Source organism: Carya illinoinensis, chromosome 5 (assembly GCF_018687715.1).
Source record: "Carya illinoinensis cultivar Pawnee chromosome 5, C.illinoinensisPawnee_v1, whole genome shotgun sequence".
Classification (NCBI taxonomy): domain Eukaryota; kingdom Viridiplantae; phylum Streptophyta; class Magnoliopsida; order Fagales; family Juglandaceae; genus Carya; species Carya illinoinensis.
The window spans coordinates 11,431,730-11,454,209 of record NC_056756.1 but is presented as its reverse complement, the minus strand read 5'-3'; the positions used below and the strand labels follow the sequence as shown (position 1 = coordinate 11,454,209).

Below are 22,480 nucleotides of genomic sequence, written 5' to 3'. Positions count from 1 at the left end.
GTTATTCCAAACTACCAATAGGTCTCAGTAGTAACATACGCTTTAAACTATAAATAAGATTCAATGTGCATCCTCCATCTGTCTTAAGTAGCTATTTTAAAATTTAGGCTACGCATTAAACCTATTGACGGTTTGAAATGAAATCTTTCCTGCAATCTTTCTTTGTTCGAAGATGCAGAATATAGTTTTTTCATTTATTGAGTAATTAAATGTGAGGAAGCCAAGTCAAGATCAAAAGAAATGGAACAGAAGAAAGCTGCATCTTGAATCAAAAGACAACTGAATGATAACGTAGACGCATCAGAAAAGAGCATTACAAGGATCTTAATTCTTACCTACTTTCTAGCTCTGGCATATATGCTATTACTTGAACATAAAAAGAGAGGTATATGAGTAATTCTTTGTACATAGCGGATTGGGAGTGTCGAAAGCTTCTTGACAAATACTGCACTTTTTCCTCACCCAATCCACCAACAAACAAAGTACCAATCACAAAACACTATATACTACAGTTATTTGCCGTTATAACAAAATTCCATGCAGTAAACAAGTTCTACTGCCAAGTATCAGCCACCAAACGCAAGGTTAGGGGCCAGGCATTTTGTGGCTGCACCACAGCAGCCCCCTGATTGTAGACCTGAAGATGTGTCAATCATTCACCTTATTTGGACCCATGTTTTGACCAGAAACTGGTGAGATTTCATTGACTTTTGGATTCAAGGGCTGTGGACGCATCTTCTGTACCTCCTCTCGAGTATAGATAAAGATCTCACGGACCATGCTACAGAATTCTCTGCATGGTGCAAAGACAGAAACAGGATTGGAGTCAAAAGCATGGAGTAAACATGGAAGAAAACATTTGTTGAATAGAACAAACAATTTCTCAAGGATTGAAAGAAAAGAGAGGAAAAAAGAACAGAAAAAGGCAGAAGTTCGGGTACTAACTGCCAGGGATCATCTCCAACAAGCATCATATCACCCTCGTTATCAGTAAAAACCACCAGCCACTTCTTGGAAGCAATTAATTCACCATTAAACTCAAACATACGATCCAACTCTGCTATCAGTTCGCTGTAGCCATCAAATTTGGTAAGGTCCACAGACTGCCCAAAAGCAACCCCCTGCTTGTAGATCTGTTTCATTAAAGAAAAAAACAATAATTTCTAGATGGAAACACAAGTGAGAATTTACATTGACCCGTCCAGAAAGAGGAAACCTTAATGCAATTTCTGGTTGAACTGCCATCCGGCCTTGCCTGAATGGTCCTAGAAAGCGTCTTTGAGGCTTGAAGGGGATTCCTCTGTTCATCATCTCTAAACATCCCTGCAGACTTTGGACACTCCACTTTCTGAGGCAGTAGGTTAGACACCAAACCTTGCAACTGATCTGATGAGGAAGCAATTTTCCCATCTTGACTAGTAAAATTTGCCCGTGGTGGTGCTGGTTCTGTGGCCAAATAACTATCAGTGAGGGATATACCAAACAGCTTGCAACTGCCAACTCCCTTAGATTTCACTTCTTTTTGCAAAAACGGTGTCTGTGGTTTCATCAATGTTGGATAAGGAGAATCTGGGATACTTGTCGGGGGCAACAGAGGTGACAAATTGTTTCCAGGATGCTGCTTAGCTGCAGGAAGTTTCATGCTGCATTCCATCATATTAAATGAGGGATGCATCATGGACTGGGAACCTGCGAGGAAGTTAGATCTTTGATCCTGATCTAAAACATGCTTCTTCATCCAATCAGCATTGTCAGCATTTTGATCAATAAAGGGCCAACTGAATCCGTTGGGGGTCCGAGAACCTGACATTGAATTCCTATAGCTCAGTTCATTCATCGACTTAGGAACACAGTCATCTCGTCCCACTCTTGGAGCAAAACTAGAATCAGTTTGGTTCTTCTTCTGTGTCTGAGTCCATAAAGTGGGGTTTTGAGCAGTGTCTGAATCATTATTCTCAGAAAATATACCTCCCATGGTTGATTTTGCTTGACCTTGCAGAGTCTTTAGAAAACCTTTTTCTGGTGAAAGGTCTATGGTAGTTTTAGGCAAACCTGATCATATAAATGGTGGGGCTCAATAACAGTGTCTAAACAAACTACAAGCACCGTATAACAATAACTGAAGGGAAAGAATAAAGAGTTGTGAAGCATGAATCTGCAAGTTGTACAATACCTTCCCTTGTAGGGAAAAACGGATCAATAGATGATGGTGCCATGCTCCCACGATGCCTCTTTGGACGGCACACTGTCTGGGCATCCAAAGTAGGAGACGGAGCAACTTCTATATTCCAAGGGGAAACTCTCTCTGGATGATGAAGCGGAGAAGTTTCATCCCATCGAACCTGCACAAAAACACAAGGTTTTGTATGTAAAATACCATGTATTTGTACAGACCTATGCATTATAAGTTAGTACCTTCAGGCATCTCCACTTTGATCCAGACCACCTTGCAGGATCAGCATCCTCAGCTCCAATCACAGTGCCTGAAAACCTAGTCAATAGAGGCAGGTAATTCAGCAAATCAACCAGATTTTCTTCTTATTTTTCCCCCTTCTTTTTTGTTTGATTTGAAAAGAAAATGACTAGAAGGGTTGAAGAAAATATATACCTTTGTTCTGGAGCTTCTTCACCTTCAAACTTCATCTTGAACCTCAACCCTATGGTGCAGTTGTTCTTGACGGAGTCCATATATTTATCGAAGGGAACAATAAACTCAGAAGGGCTGGTCCTATAAAATATCATTTACAAGAATTCATGGATTGAAAAAAGCAGTATGCTAAGTGTGTGCGTATATACAAAGATAAAATCTACTGTATGATACCATACACAATCAATTTGCATGGTAAGTAATAAATCTGTATTCAAGGATGATGCATACATTTTTTATACTATATCCGGAGACCAGAATTCCCAGAAAACCATACACTAACATAATACAGACTGACAATTATTTCACATATAAAATAATTTTGACGTGATTCTCACAATCAACAGTATTCAATTCACTAGTGCAGCCACTCTGAAGTTGGCAGCAACGCACTAGACACAAACTCCCGTTATCAGAGTAGAAAGTGAATTTTTTCTTTCTATCTGGTATTTAGGGAATATGGTTCAGTTAAAATGGTAAAATGTAAAAAGAATGCAATACTAATCCACAATAACACTTTTTAAACCATAATTCATTTATTTTCAAGGCAATCCATATGTTGCAGCTGTATGGAAAATGGCTCCCGTATGTTTATGTTGGTGTATTTGGTGAGAGAAATGACAAAAGTTTCAAAGATCACAAGCGGACAATGGATGAGCTTAAAGCTTTCTTCTTCAATACCTTGTTCCTTTAGGCAGTGGCAATAGATTTTAACAAACTTAAGTGTCTATGATTTTCTTGTTTCAGTTGTAAATCCTAGTTATGTATTACTCTTATATATGTCATGTGTACTTGGGCTATGCCTATTGCTTTGTGAGCTTTTTAGACAGTAAGCTTTTGACCAAAATTTATTTACTTTTGACAAGTAAGCTTTATAGACCAAAATAAGTACACCCAAAACAATAAAGTGCATCGACATGTCAACCATCTTATAGAATCTGAATTTTAACAAAGACCTTGTTATCTCATTGCTACATTATAGATTCAATTGCAATACATTTCTGCGTGTGGTATTAGAAATCATGTCACTCCACAAAGAAGTGAATGAGAAAAGATCACACACCTTGGCTTGTAGTAGACAGTGAACATTGTACCCGTTTTAACGGCATGCCATGCTGTTGCCAGGACACCGATATGCATACTCTGACTAGATATGACAGAGGATGGAATATTACTTGCATGCCTTATAGCTCTTCTAACCCCAACGCGAAGTTCCCCGGTTTCACCTCTGAGAGCAAAAGGATCTAGAAACTGATTAGACAGGAATGATCTCTCATTAAATCAACATGTCACTTACCCTATGGTTACAACATGGTACAATCTGTAGTCATTAATGAACTAAATGACAAATTTAACCGGGATTTACAATCATGGGAATCATGTTGAAAATGAAGACGATAGTAGACCTGAGAAAAATAAAAGCATCCCCGGCAACAAGCTTTTTGGAGCTGACGAAAAGACTCCAACCACTCTGAAGAAGATGCCTCCTTGGTTGACCTGCATTTAGTTTAACAATTCACGCTCCCCTTTTTAATGAATACAATGCGTGGATAAATTTAATAGTCGTCATTTCACAATAATGGAAGCTTTACCAAACAAGTATTGGACCAAGGAATCAAACAATTACTTCTTCAAGATTCAAACAAATCTGACTGACGGTACTCAATACTACCTCGAAAAATATGACGAAAACGCCATTCATTTCCATGCAAATCTTTGGTAACCAACTCCTGAGTTGGAGGTTTCTTGGACATGTCCTGCAAAAGAATCGGCAAGCGCCATACTTCTTAAGAGCTCTAATGAATACCAATAGTATGATGTAATTTCAAAATAAACCAAGCAATCTACTAACCAGTGAAGGCAGGCATTCATCAGCATGGCGCTTCAACACTGAGAACCCACCATGAGTGCTCGTATCGGAGGCCGTGAGGGTCTTACAAAAGGAATACACACGAGGCGGAGGAGGGGAGGAAGCCAGAGTCCCCTTCTCCTCTGCCGAATTCTCTCCTTGCTGTTCAGAAGGAACATGACATTCATATCATTGTTATTTGTACTTTTTAAATTCACTTTCATAATTCCATACACATACACTTTCGGAATCACATACTCTGAGTTCAGGAACCAGAGTCACTTGGGCATACACTTCATCGGTGTCTTGTTCAGCCTGCCTCAAACAAGTTTAAATTTGAGCTCGGTGACAAGATGAGAGGGGAAAAAATTAGTAATTAATAGCGTGATCAGAAGAACCGTAGCAAACGAAAATAAAAGAGCGCCTCAGAACTTGCAAGTAACCGCAAGTTTCTACCTTTAGTTGAACGTTGAGAACGCGACAGAGGATTTTAGCCGGAAGATCATACGCTGGCATCTGCTGCTCAACCACTTGATTCATCGACGCCTCAACCTATACACGCGCATATTCATTCGCATATACGTATGTGCACGCGCACGCGCACGCACACGCACACGCGTTCATAGACACAAACAAAAGAATAGAAAGAAACGCATTGCACCTCCACATCAAGAATCGGGAAGGAGAGCAGGAGAAATTGAAGAAAGTCCGAAGAGATTTATCTAGTACCTGCTCGATGTGACCCTGAGGAAAATAGAAAACCAGCTCGCCTTGGCGAGGCACCGTGACCAGAGGTCCCGCACATGCATGCCACAACTCCTTGTATAGTGCATCCTCCTCAGAATCTACGCCATCCACCACAAGGGAAAAAAAAATGATTTAAAAGTCCTGATTGCTTCATTCAACAAACACAGTAATGATTCAACGAAGAAAGCAATTCAAATCCTTCGGGATCGGATTCGACTTTACCGGTTACAGGAAAACTCGAAGACGCCATTTCTCAGATAAATTCTCAACACGAACCTCTTCCCCACCTCAACGGATTGAAGATCATCACCATCCAAAACACTCAAAACTCAACTCGATAGGTAACAACAACTACAACAACGCCAATAATAAAAGAAGCAAGACTGTATATTAGGGGCAAACTAAAGAAGCGTAGGTGTCACTCTGCAGGAGAAAACCACATCATTTCCTCGATTCATGAACCCGCTTTTCTAGCGATGTCTTTGGCCTCTCATCGTCTGCCTCCTTTTTCTCTGACTCCTCTGAGACCGTCTCTGAGGCATCACTGCTCGCTGCCATTACTAATCGTACGTCTGTGGAGAGCACCACACCTTTATTCACGCTCTTTTCGTTTTCCTCGAGCCAGTGTGACTCTCTCTCTCTCTCTATGTTTTTTTTAAAGACTTTTTACTTTTTCTCGTCTGATTTTTAACCCCTTTTGGAAACGGAAACGGAATTATTGTCCTGCCTCGGGCAACCGGTTATCACACCATACTGACCGCTTTGTCCTCTAGTACAGCGGCAGACGGTGATGATGAACTTGACGGTTCAGGGCCCGCCTTAACGTCGTTAGTATTACGGGGTACGTGTCGAGGTTTGATCAGCCACTACAATGACAACGTTTGTCCTATGGAACTGACGAAAAGGAGTGCACACTTTTGTTGTGAGAGGATTTCGGGTAAAGAGGATTTGTCCTGTTATTTACAGGCAGAATTACAGGGCGGAGCTGTGATTTATCTAATCATAGCAAAGAAGAGTCTATTATTATAAACTAACCTGCTTAGCATATCACCCGCCAATTAAAATATCGGCTTTGCCCCGTGGAAGATAATTTAAAACTGAAAAAAAATGACTGTTCGAAGGTGATCCGGATCACGGGATCAGTGTTGTGATTAAAGGCTCCATTTAGATTTAAAAATCATTTCCTATCATTTTATTTTATTTTATTGTTATAAATTTTTTAAAATTTCATAAAAAATATAATAAATAATTAAATTTTTTTAATTTTAAAATAATAATAATATTAAAAATTATATTTTAATAATATCTTATTTAATTTTTATCTTTAATTTAAAACTGTCACATCTCATTTCTTCTTCTTCTTGACATAAAAATCAGCCTTAAATCATTTTATGTTCTAAGAGTATATATATATATATGTTGTAAGCAAATGTCAGCTCATCAAAATAATATTTAATGGGCCTCGAGCTTATCAAAATATAATATTTATTTTATATAAAACCAAAATAAATAAATGAATAAAAGGAAAAGGAGGAGGATATTATGAGATCAAGGAATGGCTAGCAAGCATTGTGGAATGGGAACCCCAGTCGGATAGTGTATATGCAAAATATCTGAGGAGCTGAATCTTCCTCAGGCTAATATATAATTGACCAAAAAAGGGCGGTGGTCCATGCATGCATTCACTCCCAAGATTGTTTGTTTAAATAATATGGGTCCTTGGGGGATTCGTCTTCTAGCCCTGGCGTTTCGTCATGATCAACGTTCAGACGAGGAATATCTGGATTTGGAAATATCCTCACCTTTATCCGCTGTTTTCGCACATTGTTTAGACTTTTAAGCAAAAGGATTATATCAGTTTCAGTTTACCTTTTTTATTTTCTTTTTTCTTTTGTTTTTGTTGCTTCTTTGGTCTTTTATTCTTCGACGATGTTTACGAGGATATCTTCCACTTTTCTAATAGTTTTGATCTCTGTTTGTCCATTATAAGAAGCCAATATTTGCATTTCCTGCTAGACCTTTCTTTTTGGGTACAAGAGATACGTGTTTTCGATCGCGCAAACAATTGGATTGTGTCCCGAAAAAAAAGGTCAAAAGTAGATTGTGGGCCGATATTTGTAAGGAAAGGCCCATGAGGCCCATCAGATCATCCCAATTGACGAAGGAAATAGCATATCGGAGTATGAGTGGATGGAAGTTATTAATGTACACCAAGTAAGTTAAAACAGTATCGCTATTCTAATGTTCCTACACCACACATTGCTGATGTGTTATTAATGTACACCATCATATGGCCAGCACGAAAGATTGATACATGATATTCAACAAATCAAGATTCACTCTAAATATAATCACTATCATTACTTACAATCAAAGAAAATTAGCTTAAGGCTACCTTTTGATATTGAGTTGAGTTGAATTGAGTTAAATTTTTTATGAATAGTAGTGAGTTGAGATGGTGGAGTGAGTTATATAGAACTCATCTAATATGAGTTTATATGTGTTTGCATGATAAGATGAGTTTAGTACTATTTATAAAAAGTTAAAAAAGATTGCGGGTCTTGTATGTAAAAAAAATTTTGAATTAAGAAGAGTTTAGTAATATGAGAATTGTGTGTTTAAATGTTAGACTCAATTTAAAATTAGACTGAACTGAATTGATCTCAATATAGTCCAACAACTAAAGTAGCCCTAAACGTAAAAGTGGCCACCAAGTGAAGATGGCCTCAATAGGTTTAAGCATTAAATATTCATTATAGTATTTATAAATTGATGTAATTAAACATAATACGTTATAAATTTTTTAATAGTAAGAAAAAGCCTTTATACCACATTAATTTGTGATTTTTACCTTTTAAAAAGATTTATTTCAAAACTAAACTTTTTAAAAAGATAATTTGGAGTACTAGATTGTAAGGCTGAAAATCGAACCTGTCATTCTTAATTTCGGCACAAAATCGAAACCGAACCAACCATAGTTTGGTATGTATAAAAATGGCCGAACCGACAGACTAAGTGGGAGAAAATTGGCCAAAACAGTTTCAATCAGTTTCGATTGGTTCGGCATTTTTCAAATCGGTGTTGCAAACACAAACACAAACTCAAAAAATGACCAAAATAATTGCATGATTGCTTATTAGTATCTAAAGCAACAAATATGAAAAACTTCAAAAATATACTACATATTCAATTATTTGTATTGTAGAATTTAATAATAAGCAAATGTAGAAGGCTGGGAGCAAACTCAAAAATCAAAATCATACTAACTAAGAGAGACTCACCAAGAGAGAAAAAGAGATTGGATGCAAAATACTGAGATGGCATCAGGACAAAGTAGATCTCACTAGTTGCGTGAAGGAGGAAAGAGGTTGTGTGGCACTACAGCTACCGGTTGGTGTGTGAGAGTATAGAGAGAAATTATAGATAATTGGAATGAATAAGAGAGAGGGGAGGAGTGGGGTTATTAAACCCTAACTCAAAACAATTTCGTTTGGTGTATTAAACCAAACAACATAGTTTCATATTAATTTTTTGTCTGGACAGTATGTATAAAACAATGTCGTTTAACTCATTTAAGTGAGATGATGTCATTTTACATAATAAAGTGTATATATATATATTATATGGGCTGGTTCAACGGTTGAACTTGGGTCAAATCGGGACCAAACTACCAACCGACTGATTCTCCATCGGTTTCTACTGGTTCTGATTAGTAACGGTCGGTCCCATCAATTTCTATACATCCCTACTAGATTGTGCAAGTCACACTCTTTAAAAAAAAAAATAGATCAATCTAAAATCTACATAAAAAGAAAATTATTTTCTTAATAATATATCTCACTTTTTAAAAAAAAAAAAAATACATAAAATTGCACACCAAAAACTATATCTACTCTTTTAAAATGGAAAATGCTAGTAAAGTTCCTCAAACTTACCACTCAATTTTACCGTTCATGCATTTTAATTTTTTTTAATTAACAATTAATAAATTAAGTATAAGTAAAATTATATTTTTTAAATAATTAAAAATATTAAAAAAATATTTTAAAAAATGATAAAAATCCCCACATTTGTGCCAGCGGCCCATCCCTTTATGTTTATAAGATAAATTTATCCAATATCAACATTTTTTTATATTTGCTTATTTCATCTAAATTCAATTCCAGATTAGATTAGCTATTTATTCTCTATATAATAATAAATATTATTAAATAAATATTTTTTAAAAAAAATTATTTTTATCATATTTTATAATTCTACCAATTTAATATTATTAGTAATTATATTATAATTAAATTAATATTAATAAAACATATTTTCAAATGCCATTTAATCATTTGAAATGAAAGTGTGGAATATTATAATATTTTAATTGGTAAAATGAAGGCATAGAATATTTTAATGTAGAATATTTTAATATTTTAATTGGTGAAATGAAAGTGTGAAAATGATAAAGTAATATTTTAATTTTAATGAATGAAAATGATCTTCTATATTTAGCCAATTTAGTAAACGTCTAAAATATTTTAGATTTATCCAATATAATGTGGGTCTTTTTTATATAAATAATTCAAATTTTAGCCGACGTGCCGAGCCAAGGAGGATGATGCTCTTAAACGGTAACGTTACGGCAACCATCTTCATGCTCCGTTGAGACCCGAACATTGAATATTTGGACAAAGAAAAGAGCATCCATAGCCATGGCGTTATTATGTTTTTCTGCACTTGCAGCTGACGCTATACAAAACTTTTAGTCGAAAATGGTAGAGAGATTCTTCTCGGTGAGGCAAGTAGAGCTCCTCGACCACAACCACTCCGACCCAATTATGCTTCTCTCCGGCCCTCCTTCCTGGTACGTAATTATCTCTCTCTCTCTCTCTCTCTCTCTCTCTCTCTCTCTCTCTCTCATTCTGGCTTCGAACTTCGTATGATAATTTGTGAATTTGCAGCGGAAAGACCTCGTTGCTATTCCAGTTCGCATTCAACTCCGCGGCAGGTAGCAACCATGAAGTGGTGTTCATATGCAACAGGCGCAAGCTAGAAAGCAAACCTCCATATTTCTCTCCGGTATGCGTCCTTCTCTCTCACACACATTTCCTTCCTATTAGATTTCAAGAATGCTTTTTGTACCGTATATTATTCTCTCTAAGGTAACGCGCCGCACGCTTTTTCCGTTAAAATTTCAGGGAATCGATCCGTCCTCGGACACCTTTCAGCGTATACAAATGAAGTATGTAAAACCTTTTGAAAACAGGCGAAGAACAATGATGATTATGTTATTAAAATCATGATAGTGTTATTTAATTCTCTCTAGAATCTAATATTTGTTGAAGATATGTGGATGAAGATGAAGGCATTAAAAATTACTTTGCCGCATTCCACCTGCATGATACATTTCCTGCAGCAGTTGTTATTGACGATTTTGGAGACTTCTTCGAGGAAAGGTGTATTTTTATTCAATCAGATTTACATGAAAATTACCATAGATGAACTGTTGTTTCTGAATATAGCCTTTGATGGGCTGTGTTTCCAGAAGTATAGACGTGTGAGCTGTATGATTAAGTCTGGGTCAAATAATCACGAGTGAGTGGTTGTGTACAACACTGCTGCTCCAACAGATTATATCAATGCATATTCCATTTTCAATTTTTTCTGTATTTCCTCTCCCCTGACATTGTCCTTGAATTCTCGAAGGAGCTGCCAGGAGAAATATAATAATCCTCGTGGAAGAGACTTGGCGATGGTTCGGACTCTAGCTTTATGTCACAATGCAATTGCTCATGCAAAGTGAGTAACAAGGTTACCATTTCTATTAAGTTGCTTTACCTAACTTTATTTTATGTGAGATGGTAACAAGACTTGCCTCTTGTATGGTAGTAAGACGGGTCCTTGCAAGCTTCTCTTGTCCGACACACACCATGGAGACTCTCCAAGGTTGCTCTTTATCTATAAGAGATGGGTTCCAGCCATTTTCACTATTAAAGGTTTAATTTATATAACAATCATCGTTGGTCGTGAAAGCTAATTGTCCCTGATTATCTATGCACTTTTTATAGTGTTTCCTGCTAAACCCCATTGTATATTTACGTGAATGTATTGGGATTTCGTGCTGCAGGTGATGGCTTGGGATCGTTTGTTCTGAAAAGCAACAGTAGTTCGGTAACTGGTAGCTCTGCGAGGATGAGAACTGCAAAGTACTCCATAGCTCTGCAGCATCTGACATTGGAGGGGATAACTGAAAACAGTGACCAGTAATGTTGTTTCTAGATTGTCTATGGAAATAGAATCCTAATATTACTCTGCTGATTGAACTGAAGTATGCGATTATACCATGTTGCTATCAGTTTCGAACTCTTCTTTCACAATTTAAGTTCTAGTCCTGGATAAACACTAAAAAGACTTTAGAATGTTTTCTTCCAGAAATGAAATGAATTTCATTGTTTCAAATTGCTAATAGGTTGATTGGGTATCCTTGGAGTAAGAATTTAGGAATCAGGTCCACATAACATCGGAAATCAATTTCTTTGTTGACTTTTCGGTTGACACATTGTTCCTAGCTAGGTCATGGACCGTTTCTCATATCTCATACAAATTTTTTTTTTTGTGCATCTGATTCTGGGTATTATCAAGAGCTTATACTCTGGTTCACTCACAAGTGAAATTGTCTTTGGACTATTGTACTTGAACTAATATTGATCAATCGGGAGACCTGGACGCGTGTTTCTCTGAAGGTCATGTAGCTGAAATTCGCTCTGCCGAAACGGTCGTATGCCACCTCAGTTGTTTTGTTTGGAGGACTCTAGGAAGACTCTAGTCTTGGTAAGGAATCTGGATCTACACGTGGTTTTGTGGGTGTCACGGGAAGCAAGGCGCCTTGCTGCCTAGATTTTTATGTGTGATATTAGGATCAACACACAGTTTGTGAATTTTAGGTACTGCAGAAATATATGGATTTTACCATTTACTCGACGAGATAAGGCATGAGGCTTTTTGTAACAATCTAAGGCTCAAATCACAATTACCCTTACTACCTTCCTATAGTCTTAAAATCTCAACATCTTTGTCGGGCCACTTCCATCCCAGGTGGCATGGTTCAAACTCCTTAGATACTTTGTAACAATCCTCAAAAGGTCTGTAAAAATTCAAAAATTTGACTCCACACCATTGATTTTGGAGCCGGAGGATTTTTTACTAGTCGAAGTCGGAGTTGGAACTGTTTTCTGACTCTTACCTTTGATATGGAGAAAGCATTTGACTATATAGAATGGAATTTTCTTTTTGCGGTAATGAAAGTGCTGGGTTTCAATTCGACTTGGATCAATCTCATCAAGGAGTGTATTACAACGGCAACCTTCTCTATTCTCATCAATGGATCTCCCAAAGGTTTCTTTAAAGCACAAAGAGAACTTCGGCAAGGTGACCCTATTTCACCTTTTCTCTTCATCTTATGTACGGAGGTTCTTTCAAGACTTCTAATGAGATCAGAAAATTCAGGGAATCTAGAAGGCATCAAAATCAGTCGAGAATGTCTACCTATTTCTCATCTTCTTTTTGCAGATGACCTTATAATCTTTGGGAAGTCAAAAGAAAAATCGATTCTAGCTATCAACCAAGTCTTAGAGAAATTTCAATCTTGGTCAGGCCAACGCATAAATCAGAGAAAGTCTTCTATCTTCATCACCCAAAATACAAGCATGGCAACAAGACGAATCATTTTGTCAAATTTCCCATACAAAGAATCGTCAACGAATATGAAATATCTCGGAATGCACACTTCTTTTGGTCGCTCAAGGAAAGATGTTTACAAGGACCTGGTGGAAAAAATCAATAAAAAACTGGACGGATGGAAATAAAAAATGCTCTCCCAAGCTGGAAGAACTATGCTTATTCGATCAGTAGCAAGCTCTATTCCAACATATCAAATGTCAATACACATGTTCCCGAAGTCCATTTGTAAGACACTCAATTCCAGCTTTAGAGATTTCTGGTGGGGAAAATCAAATGAGCAAAGACACAAGCTTTACATGAAATCTTGGAAAACCATTTGTCAGCCGAAAAAAGATGGAGGATTGGGTTTGCGACTGATGGAGAATATGAATATGGCTTTAATAGCAAAGACAGGATGGGAAATGTCCAAATCTCAATCAAATAGTATCTGGCAACATCTCTTATCAAAGAAATATCTGAAATCAAGCGTCTTTGAAACTACAATCTCAAAAGCCTCTGACTCACCTTTCTGGAAGGGATTACTCATTACAAGACCACTACTGAAAAAAGGTACATGTTTTAAAATTACTAATAGTTTGTCTGTTAAAGTTTGGTCTGACCCATGGATACCAACTTTGGAAGGTTTCAAAACTTTCCCTCTTGACCACACAATAGACCACTCAAACAATATGAAAGTCTCAGAATTGATTTCACAATCCAATGGTTCTTGGAATATACCCATCCTAGTATCTCTCTTCCAACAGGATAGTATAAATGAAATCCTCAAAATACCTCTACCTCTTTCAAATCAATCCTCAGATAAACTTGTCTGGACTCCAACACAAAATGGCATTTTCTCAGTCAAAACTGCTTATCATTTAGCTTCCAATGCTGCAAATCCTCTAAAAGAAGTTATTCCAAATATACAATGGAGGAAAATATGGAGGCTCAGAATCCATGATCGTCACAAACTCCTTCTATGGAAAATAATATGGGATATTTTGCCTACTAGAGATCATTTTAAACATTTTATCCCAACATTATCTTCTATAAATTGCCCTCTTTGTGATGGTACAGAAGAGACTCTCTTACATCTATTTGTAGAATGCCCTGTATCAAGAATTCTCTGGAGTTAGAGTAGTTGGCCTTTAAATCTCTCTTCTTTGGGTTTATCTTCTATGAAAGATTGGATGCAGTTTATCTTAAACCCCATGCGTAAATTGGGTCTAACTACACAAGAAGAGCATTCTTTCAAGATCTTCGCAGGATTGATTTTAGATTTTATTTGGAGGCTTCGAGACGACTCTGTTCATAACCAAAAGGTATGGTCTATCCAACAAATTTCTTCTCAGTTAAATCTCTCTTATGAAGAAAATTTGCAAGCTTGGAAAGACATTACCAACTCCAAATTGGGGAAAAAATGGCAAAACCCCCCAACAAACCATATCTGCATATCATTTGATGCAGCGGTCAGAAACTCTTTCTCTATGGCAGCCGCAGTTAGCAGAAACTCACAAGGGGAGGTAATTGAAGTATGGACTGAGAATAACCCTACGACAACCCCAGTCATTGCAGAAGCTCTGGCAACAAGATTGGCTTTCAAAATGGCTGAATTCATCAACACTTCTCATGCCTCCCTAGTTGGCGATTCTCAGCAAGTCATATCCTCTATTTCTAAAATAGAGTTGATTTGGCAAATATCTACGATTTTGGATGATATCGCAAATTCTCTAAAGTTGCACCCAAGCTGGCATTTCAACAAGATAGATCGATCTCAAAATCGATTTGCGCACTCAATTGCGCAATGGGTAGCTACAAACTTTTTGTTTGGTAGCATTCCTTTAGATTTCATACCTCCAAGTATCTTACTTTTAGATAGTGGGAAAGATCCCCCACATGGTTTGTAATATTTCAGATCTTTTATATCTATATAATATATTTGATTGATTAGAAAAAAAAAAAAAAAAAACTTATACCTCCGACTCCAATATTAGACTATCAGTGTACATAGGTTATAAAAATATGAATTATTCATATATCGATTATATATACTCATATAAAAAGTCTAGAACTTGTATAATTAAATTCAATACTATACTGATATATGTTAGTTTTTATAGAATAATATACTTATAATATAATATAAATAAACTAATAGTCTAGTATATGTAAACATCATATATAGTCTAATATATTTGACTAGCAACTAGTGAGTAATATGTAATAGTCTAGTATAAAGTTAAGGACTATGCTAGAGCCACCAAGACTTTCTCCCGAGAGTCCTCCGGATAAGTGCATCTTGCACTTTTTATTTTGCGTATTTTTTTAAGCATTTTTTAAATCACCGTAAACATTTAAAAAAAAAAATCACAAACTCATTAAAAAATACTTTCTTGACCATTAAGTTAAGGAAAAAAATAAACAATCGGGAGAAACTATCGGGAGAAAGTCTTGATGACCCAAGCATTTTTCTAAAGTTAATAAGATGTAATACTATATATTATATAACATGCAATTAGATGGTTGAACAATCCGTTTATTGTTTTTAGTTGATTTGGGAGTTTGAGACTCTAATATGAAGGATAATATATCTAAGGATGACCAAAAAGGTTTACTATATATTTAAAGAGTAATGTTAGATATAATTTTAGAATGTGCAAGCTCCGCATACTCCATTTGAAAAAAGTAAAGTCCACTATTAAAAATTAATTTTTTTCATGTTAGTCTCCAGATTTAGCTACTTTTTTTAAGAGCATCCACATTCGGTTCTGCATATGGTTTTCTTCTCTATAATTTATGGAATAATTTAGGGTTTTCATCAAAAATCCATCTCCATCCCAATCCCCATTTTACCGACTTCATTTTCGGTCTGTACAGGAAATTCCTATATTTGTTGAAATACTGTACATCTGCATTGGTCCTTGGCTCCAGCGATCTCCCCTTCATCCCGCGTCTTCTCTCTCTAAAACGGTTGGCCCTCCCTTGCACTTCAGCACCATCGATTGCAGATCTCCATTGCCAAATTTTTGTAAGTTCAAAATATTTTCTCTTTGAAGATCGTATGTACCAAAAACCCTCATTTTCTTTTATTTTTCTTTTCCTCTATCTCTCTCCCCTTCTCTGTTTTTGGCTGCCCATCGTCTTCCTCCCGATGCCATGATCAATCTTTGTGAGAGAAATAATTATCTGGTTAGTGTAAAAATAACTGTATGTGTTTTGCTTGATTTGGGGGAGTCATTTTTGGTGGATTTCCCATTAATGGGCATGGGTTTTCTGGAGAAAGATTGTGGCCGCGATTTACTATCCTAGTCTATTTCTCACATGGGTTTCTTTCTATTTTCTATAATTGTATATTTTATGGTTTGCATGAGGTTTTTTTTACTACATATTGGATCGATTGAGAGGTAATTATTGTTGGTATGATTTTGGGTTCAATTTTTTTTTTTATTGTGTTTATTGTACCAGGATCTTTATTTTTTGGCTTGGATATGAAGCTTCTTTCGTTGTTTAACCTCTTATCCTGTAGTGAAGGATTAAATGTGTAGCTATAGGATGTTATCTCATGGATTTTGTCACAGCAACATCTCAATGCAGAGATTTTCAGTTTCCAAGTACTGATTGCAGTGGTTATTTCTTTTGGGTAATTTTGGATTTCTTCCTTTGTTGCAAATAGAAGGAAAAGCAAATGACAAAGTGGAACCTGCCTCCGCAAAAGATAAAAGATAAAAGGCAATCAATAATTGTTTGACCACAACTTTTTGTCATAGTCCGAAACATAGTCCGAAACATATAATCACTTGTTTCTTCCATGCTTTTTGCTTCTGTTAAGGTACTTGAATTGACATATTTATTCATTTTAGCACTTAAAAATGTTTCCCTGTGAATAATGTGTCTAATTGAATCAAGATGTACCTTACTCAGATGCAAAGCTTTAGCACTATTCCAAATTTTGGTTAGGATATTAAATTGTTTCTTAAATAATCTCTATAGTGAATGACTATATTGCAAATTCATAAAACCACTCAGATGGTGATTTCCATGTTAGAGGACTTTTCTTGCATGTGTTTTATGGAATGTTTGATTTTGCATTAGCTCAATTGTAATCTGTGCATGAATTAAACATTGCACATTGTTTTAACTCCATGAAGTCAAGAGTGCATAAATTATGATATTTTGTCAAGTTGCATGCAGTAATGGATGAGTCTTTGTTATGTTTTTATTTTCTGAGTTGTCTTGTATTCTTGGGTCTGAGCTGACATGGTTGAGGACACATGTTGAGCTTTTAATAAGTCTAACATGGTGTTTCTTTAGGTTTTTGGAAGGCAGATGAATGGTAGGATAATTGTTGAAAAATGTGTGAAACTTGAGTACCATCTATAATAATTATGAAACCACGTGAGAATTTTGTTACTTGCCTAGAACTGGCAGTCTAATTGGTGATTAATCCTTATTTTAAATCCATACACATCTTCTTAATTTTTTTTTAATATATAATCCTAAGCTTTTACTTTCTTGGTAGCAACATTATTTAATATTTTACAGATATTTTCTCCTATTTTGTGTGAGTTTTGAACCAAACCATTGTTTCTAAATATGGACATACTAGTTAAACCTATGACCTCACATCTTGATGCATCAATCTCTGCTTTGGGTTTAAGTAACCATTGTGTTAATAAAATCATTGCAAATTGCTATGGTAGTTACGCCCTCCTTGTTATAAAACTACTTATCGCAGATTGTATACTGTGGAAATAATATTCCCGTGATTATTTTGTTTAGTTCTAATTGATAAAAAAAAAAGATTTATAAATACTGCAAGATTGCAATTTGTCATACCTTGGCTGGATGTTGATTGGTCTTTTCTTTAGTTCTACAATTATGGGACCTAAATTAAAATGTTGATGAAGTAAGCACCTGCTGCATTGCAGCCTTGGTTTCTTAGACCTCTCTCAGCACATACTAGTACTAGATGCAACTACCTTCTTTATTTTTCACACTGAAATATTGATTGCAAGTAGTAATGAAAAAATTACTAGATCTTATTGTTCTGTGAAATATTGATCAAGTTGAAAGTCTCAAAAATGTTATTTTCAGATTGAGTAATGATGCCACACTCTAAGATCATATTTATATCTATAATTAAAAATATTTATTGTGTCACTTTCATTAAAAATAATTATTATGGTTGGTATGGTTGCATTTGTTTTTTTCCCAAATTTTGTTATTAGCTATGTGCATATTCATTCCTCTTTCCAGAGGGTAATTTGATCTATGACCCTTGGACATATGCAGTGTTTCGTATCTCTTGGGGGAGGGGCTGTTATTAGGCTATGATGATGGTGTTATTGTACTGATTAATTCATAAGTGTTAATGGGCCCCATCGATATGGCCGGGTAATCCTCGCCCGAATGGCCATATTGCAGTTTGTGATACTTTCCACAAAATGCAATTGGAGTTTGGGTGGGGTTTTGCAGCCATTCGATGCAAGTCACATCTTACGCATGCTGTCAATATTTACACCATTCTGAACCACAATTATTAATATATTCGATATAATGCGACCGGATGGGGATGCTCTTATTTAGCAGTATTATGATTTGCTCATTGTTGTTTGGTTGTTGTTTTGTATTATGTTGTGATATAGAAGTAATGTGAAAACTAATAGAAGTTGGCTGTGATGATGACAAAGCCTGGTGGACATACAGGAAATTTATGCTCATTTCCTCAATGGCTAGGTAACTCGGACGGCCAACAAGTATTGGCAACCGGTTGTTGCAGCCATTAGTGGGTGGCCAAATTTCCAATGAATCACCATTCGGTTCCTGAGCCTGCGACCCCGACTAAAACCCAAATTTAGTCGTTTCTTGTTCTAACATGTCATTTTATTTAGAAATGGATTCACAAGATTCTGGACATATGTACTTCACCAATCTCCTTAGTCAAGATCCTCAACTCGACCACACTTACGGTGGGCAAAGTGGAACCTATCTGGTGACCCTTGATGACTCTCCACCCCTACCCCCTAACGAGCCTATAGGGGTTAAGAAATCAGTCAGGGGTGCGAACTTCACCCCCGAAGAAGACAAGTTACTTGTCTCTGCATGGCTAAATTGTAGCCTTGATGCCGTCTAGGGAACAGATCAAAAACACTCCCAACTTTAGGAAAAAATTTATGAGTACTTCCACCAATTTAAAGAAACCATAAATGAGCGGACAATAAAGTCTTTAATTCATCGATGGTCGGTTATCCAAAAGGCCACAAACAAATTTTGTGGGAAACTAGCCCAAGTTGAAGGGTTAAATCAAAGTGGCATGACCGAGCAAGATAAGGTAGAATTTCCAAATCCTTTACTTGTTTTATTATTAAAATTTCTTGTCCACTACATTGGTTTAACATTGTATTTTTTTGCCATGCAAGTTTGACAAGGTCAAGGTTATGTACCAATCGCTAGAAAAATGCTCCTTCCAGTTCGAGCATTGTTGGCACCTGTTGAAGGACCAACCTAAGTGGATTTGGAGTGCCACGAAGGAGGATCCAAAGCGAAGGAAAACGATGTCCCCATCCCCGACGCCAACTCGATGTTCTGGCGCTACAGTTGATTCAGTTTTTTATCTCGAGGCGGATCATGTGATGGAGAATGAAGTTATCGAGCCCGACCGACCAATGGGAAGGAAAGCTGAGAAAGGAAAACGAAAGGCCCAAGGCCAGCATGCAGAGGAGAACTTCCAACTTAGGAAGATGAAGTATACTCTGTTAGAGGAGTCAAGCGCTCAGGAGAAAGAGTTTTTTCGTCTTAAAGCCGAGAAGATGGCGTATGATAAGGAGACGGAGGCCAGAAAATTACGTCAAGAGGACGAACGGCTTCGGTTGGAGGCTGAGAAAGTGGAGCTCGCGAAGAAGGAATCAGATCAGCGCATTATGATGATGGATGTGAGTGTCATGCCAGAATTGTAGCGGCAGTTTTTCCAGCAACTCCAGAGGGAGGTCATGGCGAGACGCAGTCGGTTCGACGATTTGGATTGATTATTTTGTATTTGATTTCTTATATCATGTAATTAATCTTTTTTGTATTTGATAATATGGGAAGTATGATAGGATTGTGCAATTAATGACTCAATGACATTTTCAGAAACAAACTTGATTACCATTAATATATTCGGAAAATTGATAACAATAACGAAATACAAATGCAAGTTCCGATTAACTTAAACATAGGTCACCAATTACATTAAGGAAATAATAAAATCTAAAGCAACCCTGACTAATGTTGTGAATATAAAAGCCATTGATGTTCAATTAGATCTTCTTGAAGCTGATGATGTGCCGAGCTGTCTCTAATATCATGATGACGCTGGATGAAGTCTGTAAGCTCAGTTGTATGATTGTGCGACAATTCGGGGAGATTATCATCAACTTGATCATATTCAATGTTCAGACTCTCACTATCATCACGCTCGTCTTCAATTATCATATTATGTAGAATAACACATGCTTTCATTATATTCGTTAGTTCCTTCACTTTAAACATTCGGGAAGATCCACGAATGATAGCAAATCGTTGTTGAAGTATCCCGAATGCACGCTCGACATCTTTCCTTGCGGATTCTTGTGCTTTCACAAAATTTTTCTTCTTATTCCCACGTGGTGATGGAATCGTCTTCACAAAAGTTCGCCACTTGGGATAAATACCGTCCGCAAGATAATAGCCCATAGTATAGTTGTTGCCATTGATAGTGTAATTGACTGGAGGAGCACGCCCTTGGGCAAGTTCCGTAAAAATAAAAGATCTCTCTAGCACATTAATATCGTTATGTGAACCGGGCATACCAAAAAATGCATGCCATATCCAGAGATCACATGAAGCAACTGCTTCTAAAATAATAGTTGGTTCACGGATGTGGCCGGAGTACATACCTTTCCAAGCTGCAGGACAATTTTTCCACTTCCAATGCATGCAATCAATGCTTCCCAGCATTCCTGGGAATCCTCGTTGTTCACCAACTGCAAGCAATCGGCCTATATCATTAGCAATTGGAGACCTTAGATATTCTTCTGAAAAAACAGTTACTACTGTCTCAGTAAATTTGTTTAGGCTCTCCATTGCGGTGCTTTCACCAATATGTATGTATTCATCCATGAAATCTCCAGTAACCCCATACGCCAGCATTCTAAGTGCTGCGGTGATTTTTTGCATACAAGATAAACCGAGTCGGCCGGCATTATCTCTTCTCTAGACGAAGTACGGCATTATCTCTTCTCTAGACGAAGTACGGCATTATCTCTTCTCTGGACGAAGTACGGGTCGTAAGACTCTACTTCATTTAGAATACGAAGAAATAGGAGACGACTCATCCGAAATCTCCTTCGAAATAGATTTGAGGGATATACTGGATTTTCAGCAAAGTAATCACGAAATAGGCGCTCGTGTCCCTGAACATGATCACGTCGAATAAACTTACGACGTTGGCTATTGCCACGTCGCCTCGATGACTGTCCATCCGCCTCCATGTTTTGAACATCGCTATCATCTTCAGAGGATACGTATGTCAATAATTTGCGAAAGAAAGTGCGAGCCATTTGATGAAAGGAGTAGGAGATCAAAGGATACAATAGAAGTTTGGTTCTATAGAGGAAATGAGGCTTGAGTTTGCATATTTATAGAGGAATTACTCCTATCGTTACACATAGGAGTAAAAATGTTACCGTTTGAGAGAAGACAAAAAAGGTTACTGTTGGAGAAAAGATAAAAAAATTTACCGTTGGAGAAAAAATAAAAAATATTACCGTTGGAGAAAAAACAAAAAAAATTACCGTTGGAGAAAAAATAAAAAATATTACCGTTGGAGAAATGACAGAAAATATTACCGTTGACGATATTTATGCTGAAATATTACCGTTTCATCCAATTAAAAAATTTTATCATCAATACGTGACTTTCGGTTTTTCATTAGAGATATTGAGTCCGGATCTAATTAAATTTGTCATCACGTTAGAAAATGCACTAATTAATAAATAAATTTTATTTTAATAATACGAATTTCAATTTAAAAAAAAATACTATATTGGATAGTCAAAATCTCCAATAAATATTTAGTAGAAAGTGATATTTAAAAAAATATATAATAAGACAAAAAAGTTGGTAGTTAAGATTGTAAATGGAAGAGAGAGAAAAAAGTAATAAAAAAATAATAGATAAATATTATTTAAAAGAATAGAGATAGGGAAGGGGAATGGGATGTAGGAGGTTTTTAGAAGATAAATAAATTTTAGGAAATAATTTGAAAAAATGAGTATTTGAGTTAAATTATAAGGATGGGGATGGGGAACCCAATAGGGATGCTCTAAATGGAGTATGCAGCATTTACATATTCTAAGTTTAGAAATATCATTTTTCATGTTTTCTTTTAAACTTATTTTTTTCAAGTTTGCATGGCATATGAAATATTTTTAGTTATATATTTTTTTTTTTTGTTTTTGCATATCTGGAAGCTGTTTTTTTAATGTTTTGAGTAAAATTCAAACTTGAAA

At 36.3% G+C, this 22,480-nt stretch overlaps 4 protein-coding genes across 11 annotated transcripts; 2 read left to right on the top strand and 2 right to left on the bottom strand.

Moving 5' to 3' along the window:
* Window positions 1-263: 263 nt before the first annotated feature.
* Window positions 264-5,903, bottom strand: LOC122308815 (auxin response factor 2A-like). Of its 4 annotated transcripts, none has more exons than XM_043122057.1 (14): window positions 5,466-5,903; window positions 5,226-5,341; window positions 4,953-5,048; window positions 4,737-4,811; window positions 4,500-4,658; window positions 4,320-4,404; window positions 4,054-4,144; window positions 3,711-3,875; window positions 2,609-2,728; window positions 2,416-2,491; window positions 2,174-2,342; window positions 1,256-2,052; window positions 946-1,133; window positions 264-793 (listed from the first exon to the last, which is right to left on the bottom strand). In XM_043122057.1, the coding sequence occupies exons 1-14, from the start codon at window positions 5,491-5,493 to the stop codon at window positions 649-651; spliced, it is 2,310 nt and encodes a 769-aa protein (XP_042977991.1). In that variant the 5' UTR covers window positions 5,494-5,903; the 3' UTR covers window positions 264-648. The 4 variants fall into 4 exon arrangements, with proteins under 4 accessions (XP_042977991.1, XP_042977989.1, XP_042977990.1 ...); XM_043122055.1 differs by having other exon boundaries at window positions 1,217-2,052; window positions 5,466-5,902; XM_043122056.1 differs by having other exon boundaries at window positions 1,217-2,052; window positions 4,755-4,811; window positions 5,466-5,901.
* Window positions 5,904-9,837: 3,934 nt separating this feature from the next.
* LOC122308818 lies at window positions 9,838-11,697 on the top strand. 5 transcript variants are annotated; one of them, XM_043122062.1, is made up of 7 exons: window positions 9,838-10,095; window positions 10,193-10,310; window positions 10,430-10,473; window positions 10,577-10,687; window positions 10,938-11,030; window positions 11,125-11,177; window positions 11,359-11,697. In XM_043122062.1, exons 1-7 carry the CDS (start codon window positions 10,004-10,006, stop codon window positions 11,496-11,498), a joined length of 651 nt encoding a protein of 216 aa, XP_042977996.1. In that variant the 5' UTR covers window positions 9,838-10,003; the 3' UTR covers window positions 11,499-11,697. The 5 variants fall into 5 exon arrangements, with proteins under 5 accessions (XP_042977996.1, XP_042977994.1, XP_042977999.1 ...); XM_043122060.1 differs by having other exon boundaries at window positions 11,121-11,227; XM_043122065.1 differs by having other exon boundaries at window positions 11,121-11,177; window positions 11,359-11,496.
* A 5,962-nt stretch (window positions 11,698-17,659) lies between these two features.
* Window positions 17,660-19,937, top strand: LOC122311706. Its single transcript, XM_043126343.1, has 2 exons — window positions 17,660-19,281; window positions 19,370-19,937. The coding sequence occupies exons 1-2, from the start codon at window positions 19,264-19,266 to the stop codon at window positions 19,904-19,906; spliced, it is 555 nt and encodes a 184-aa protein (XP_042982277.1). The 5' UTR covers window positions 17,660-19,263; the 3' UTR covers window positions 19,907-19,937.
* A 236-nt stretch (window positions 19,938-20,173) lies between these two features.
* On the bottom strand, window positions 20,174-21,745 carry LOC122309547. Its single transcript, XM_043123058.1, has 3 exons — window positions 21,224-21,745; window positions 20,932-21,182; window positions 20,174-20,718 (listed from the first exon to the last, which is right to left on the bottom strand). The coding sequence occupies exons 1-3, from the start codon at window positions 21,527-21,529 to the stop codon at window positions 20,214-20,216; spliced, it is 1,062 nt and encodes a 353-aa protein (XP_042978992.1). The 5' UTR covers window positions 21,530-21,745; the 3' UTR covers window positions 20,174-20,213.
* Between the last annotated feature and the right edge of the window lie 735 nt (window positions 21,746-22,480).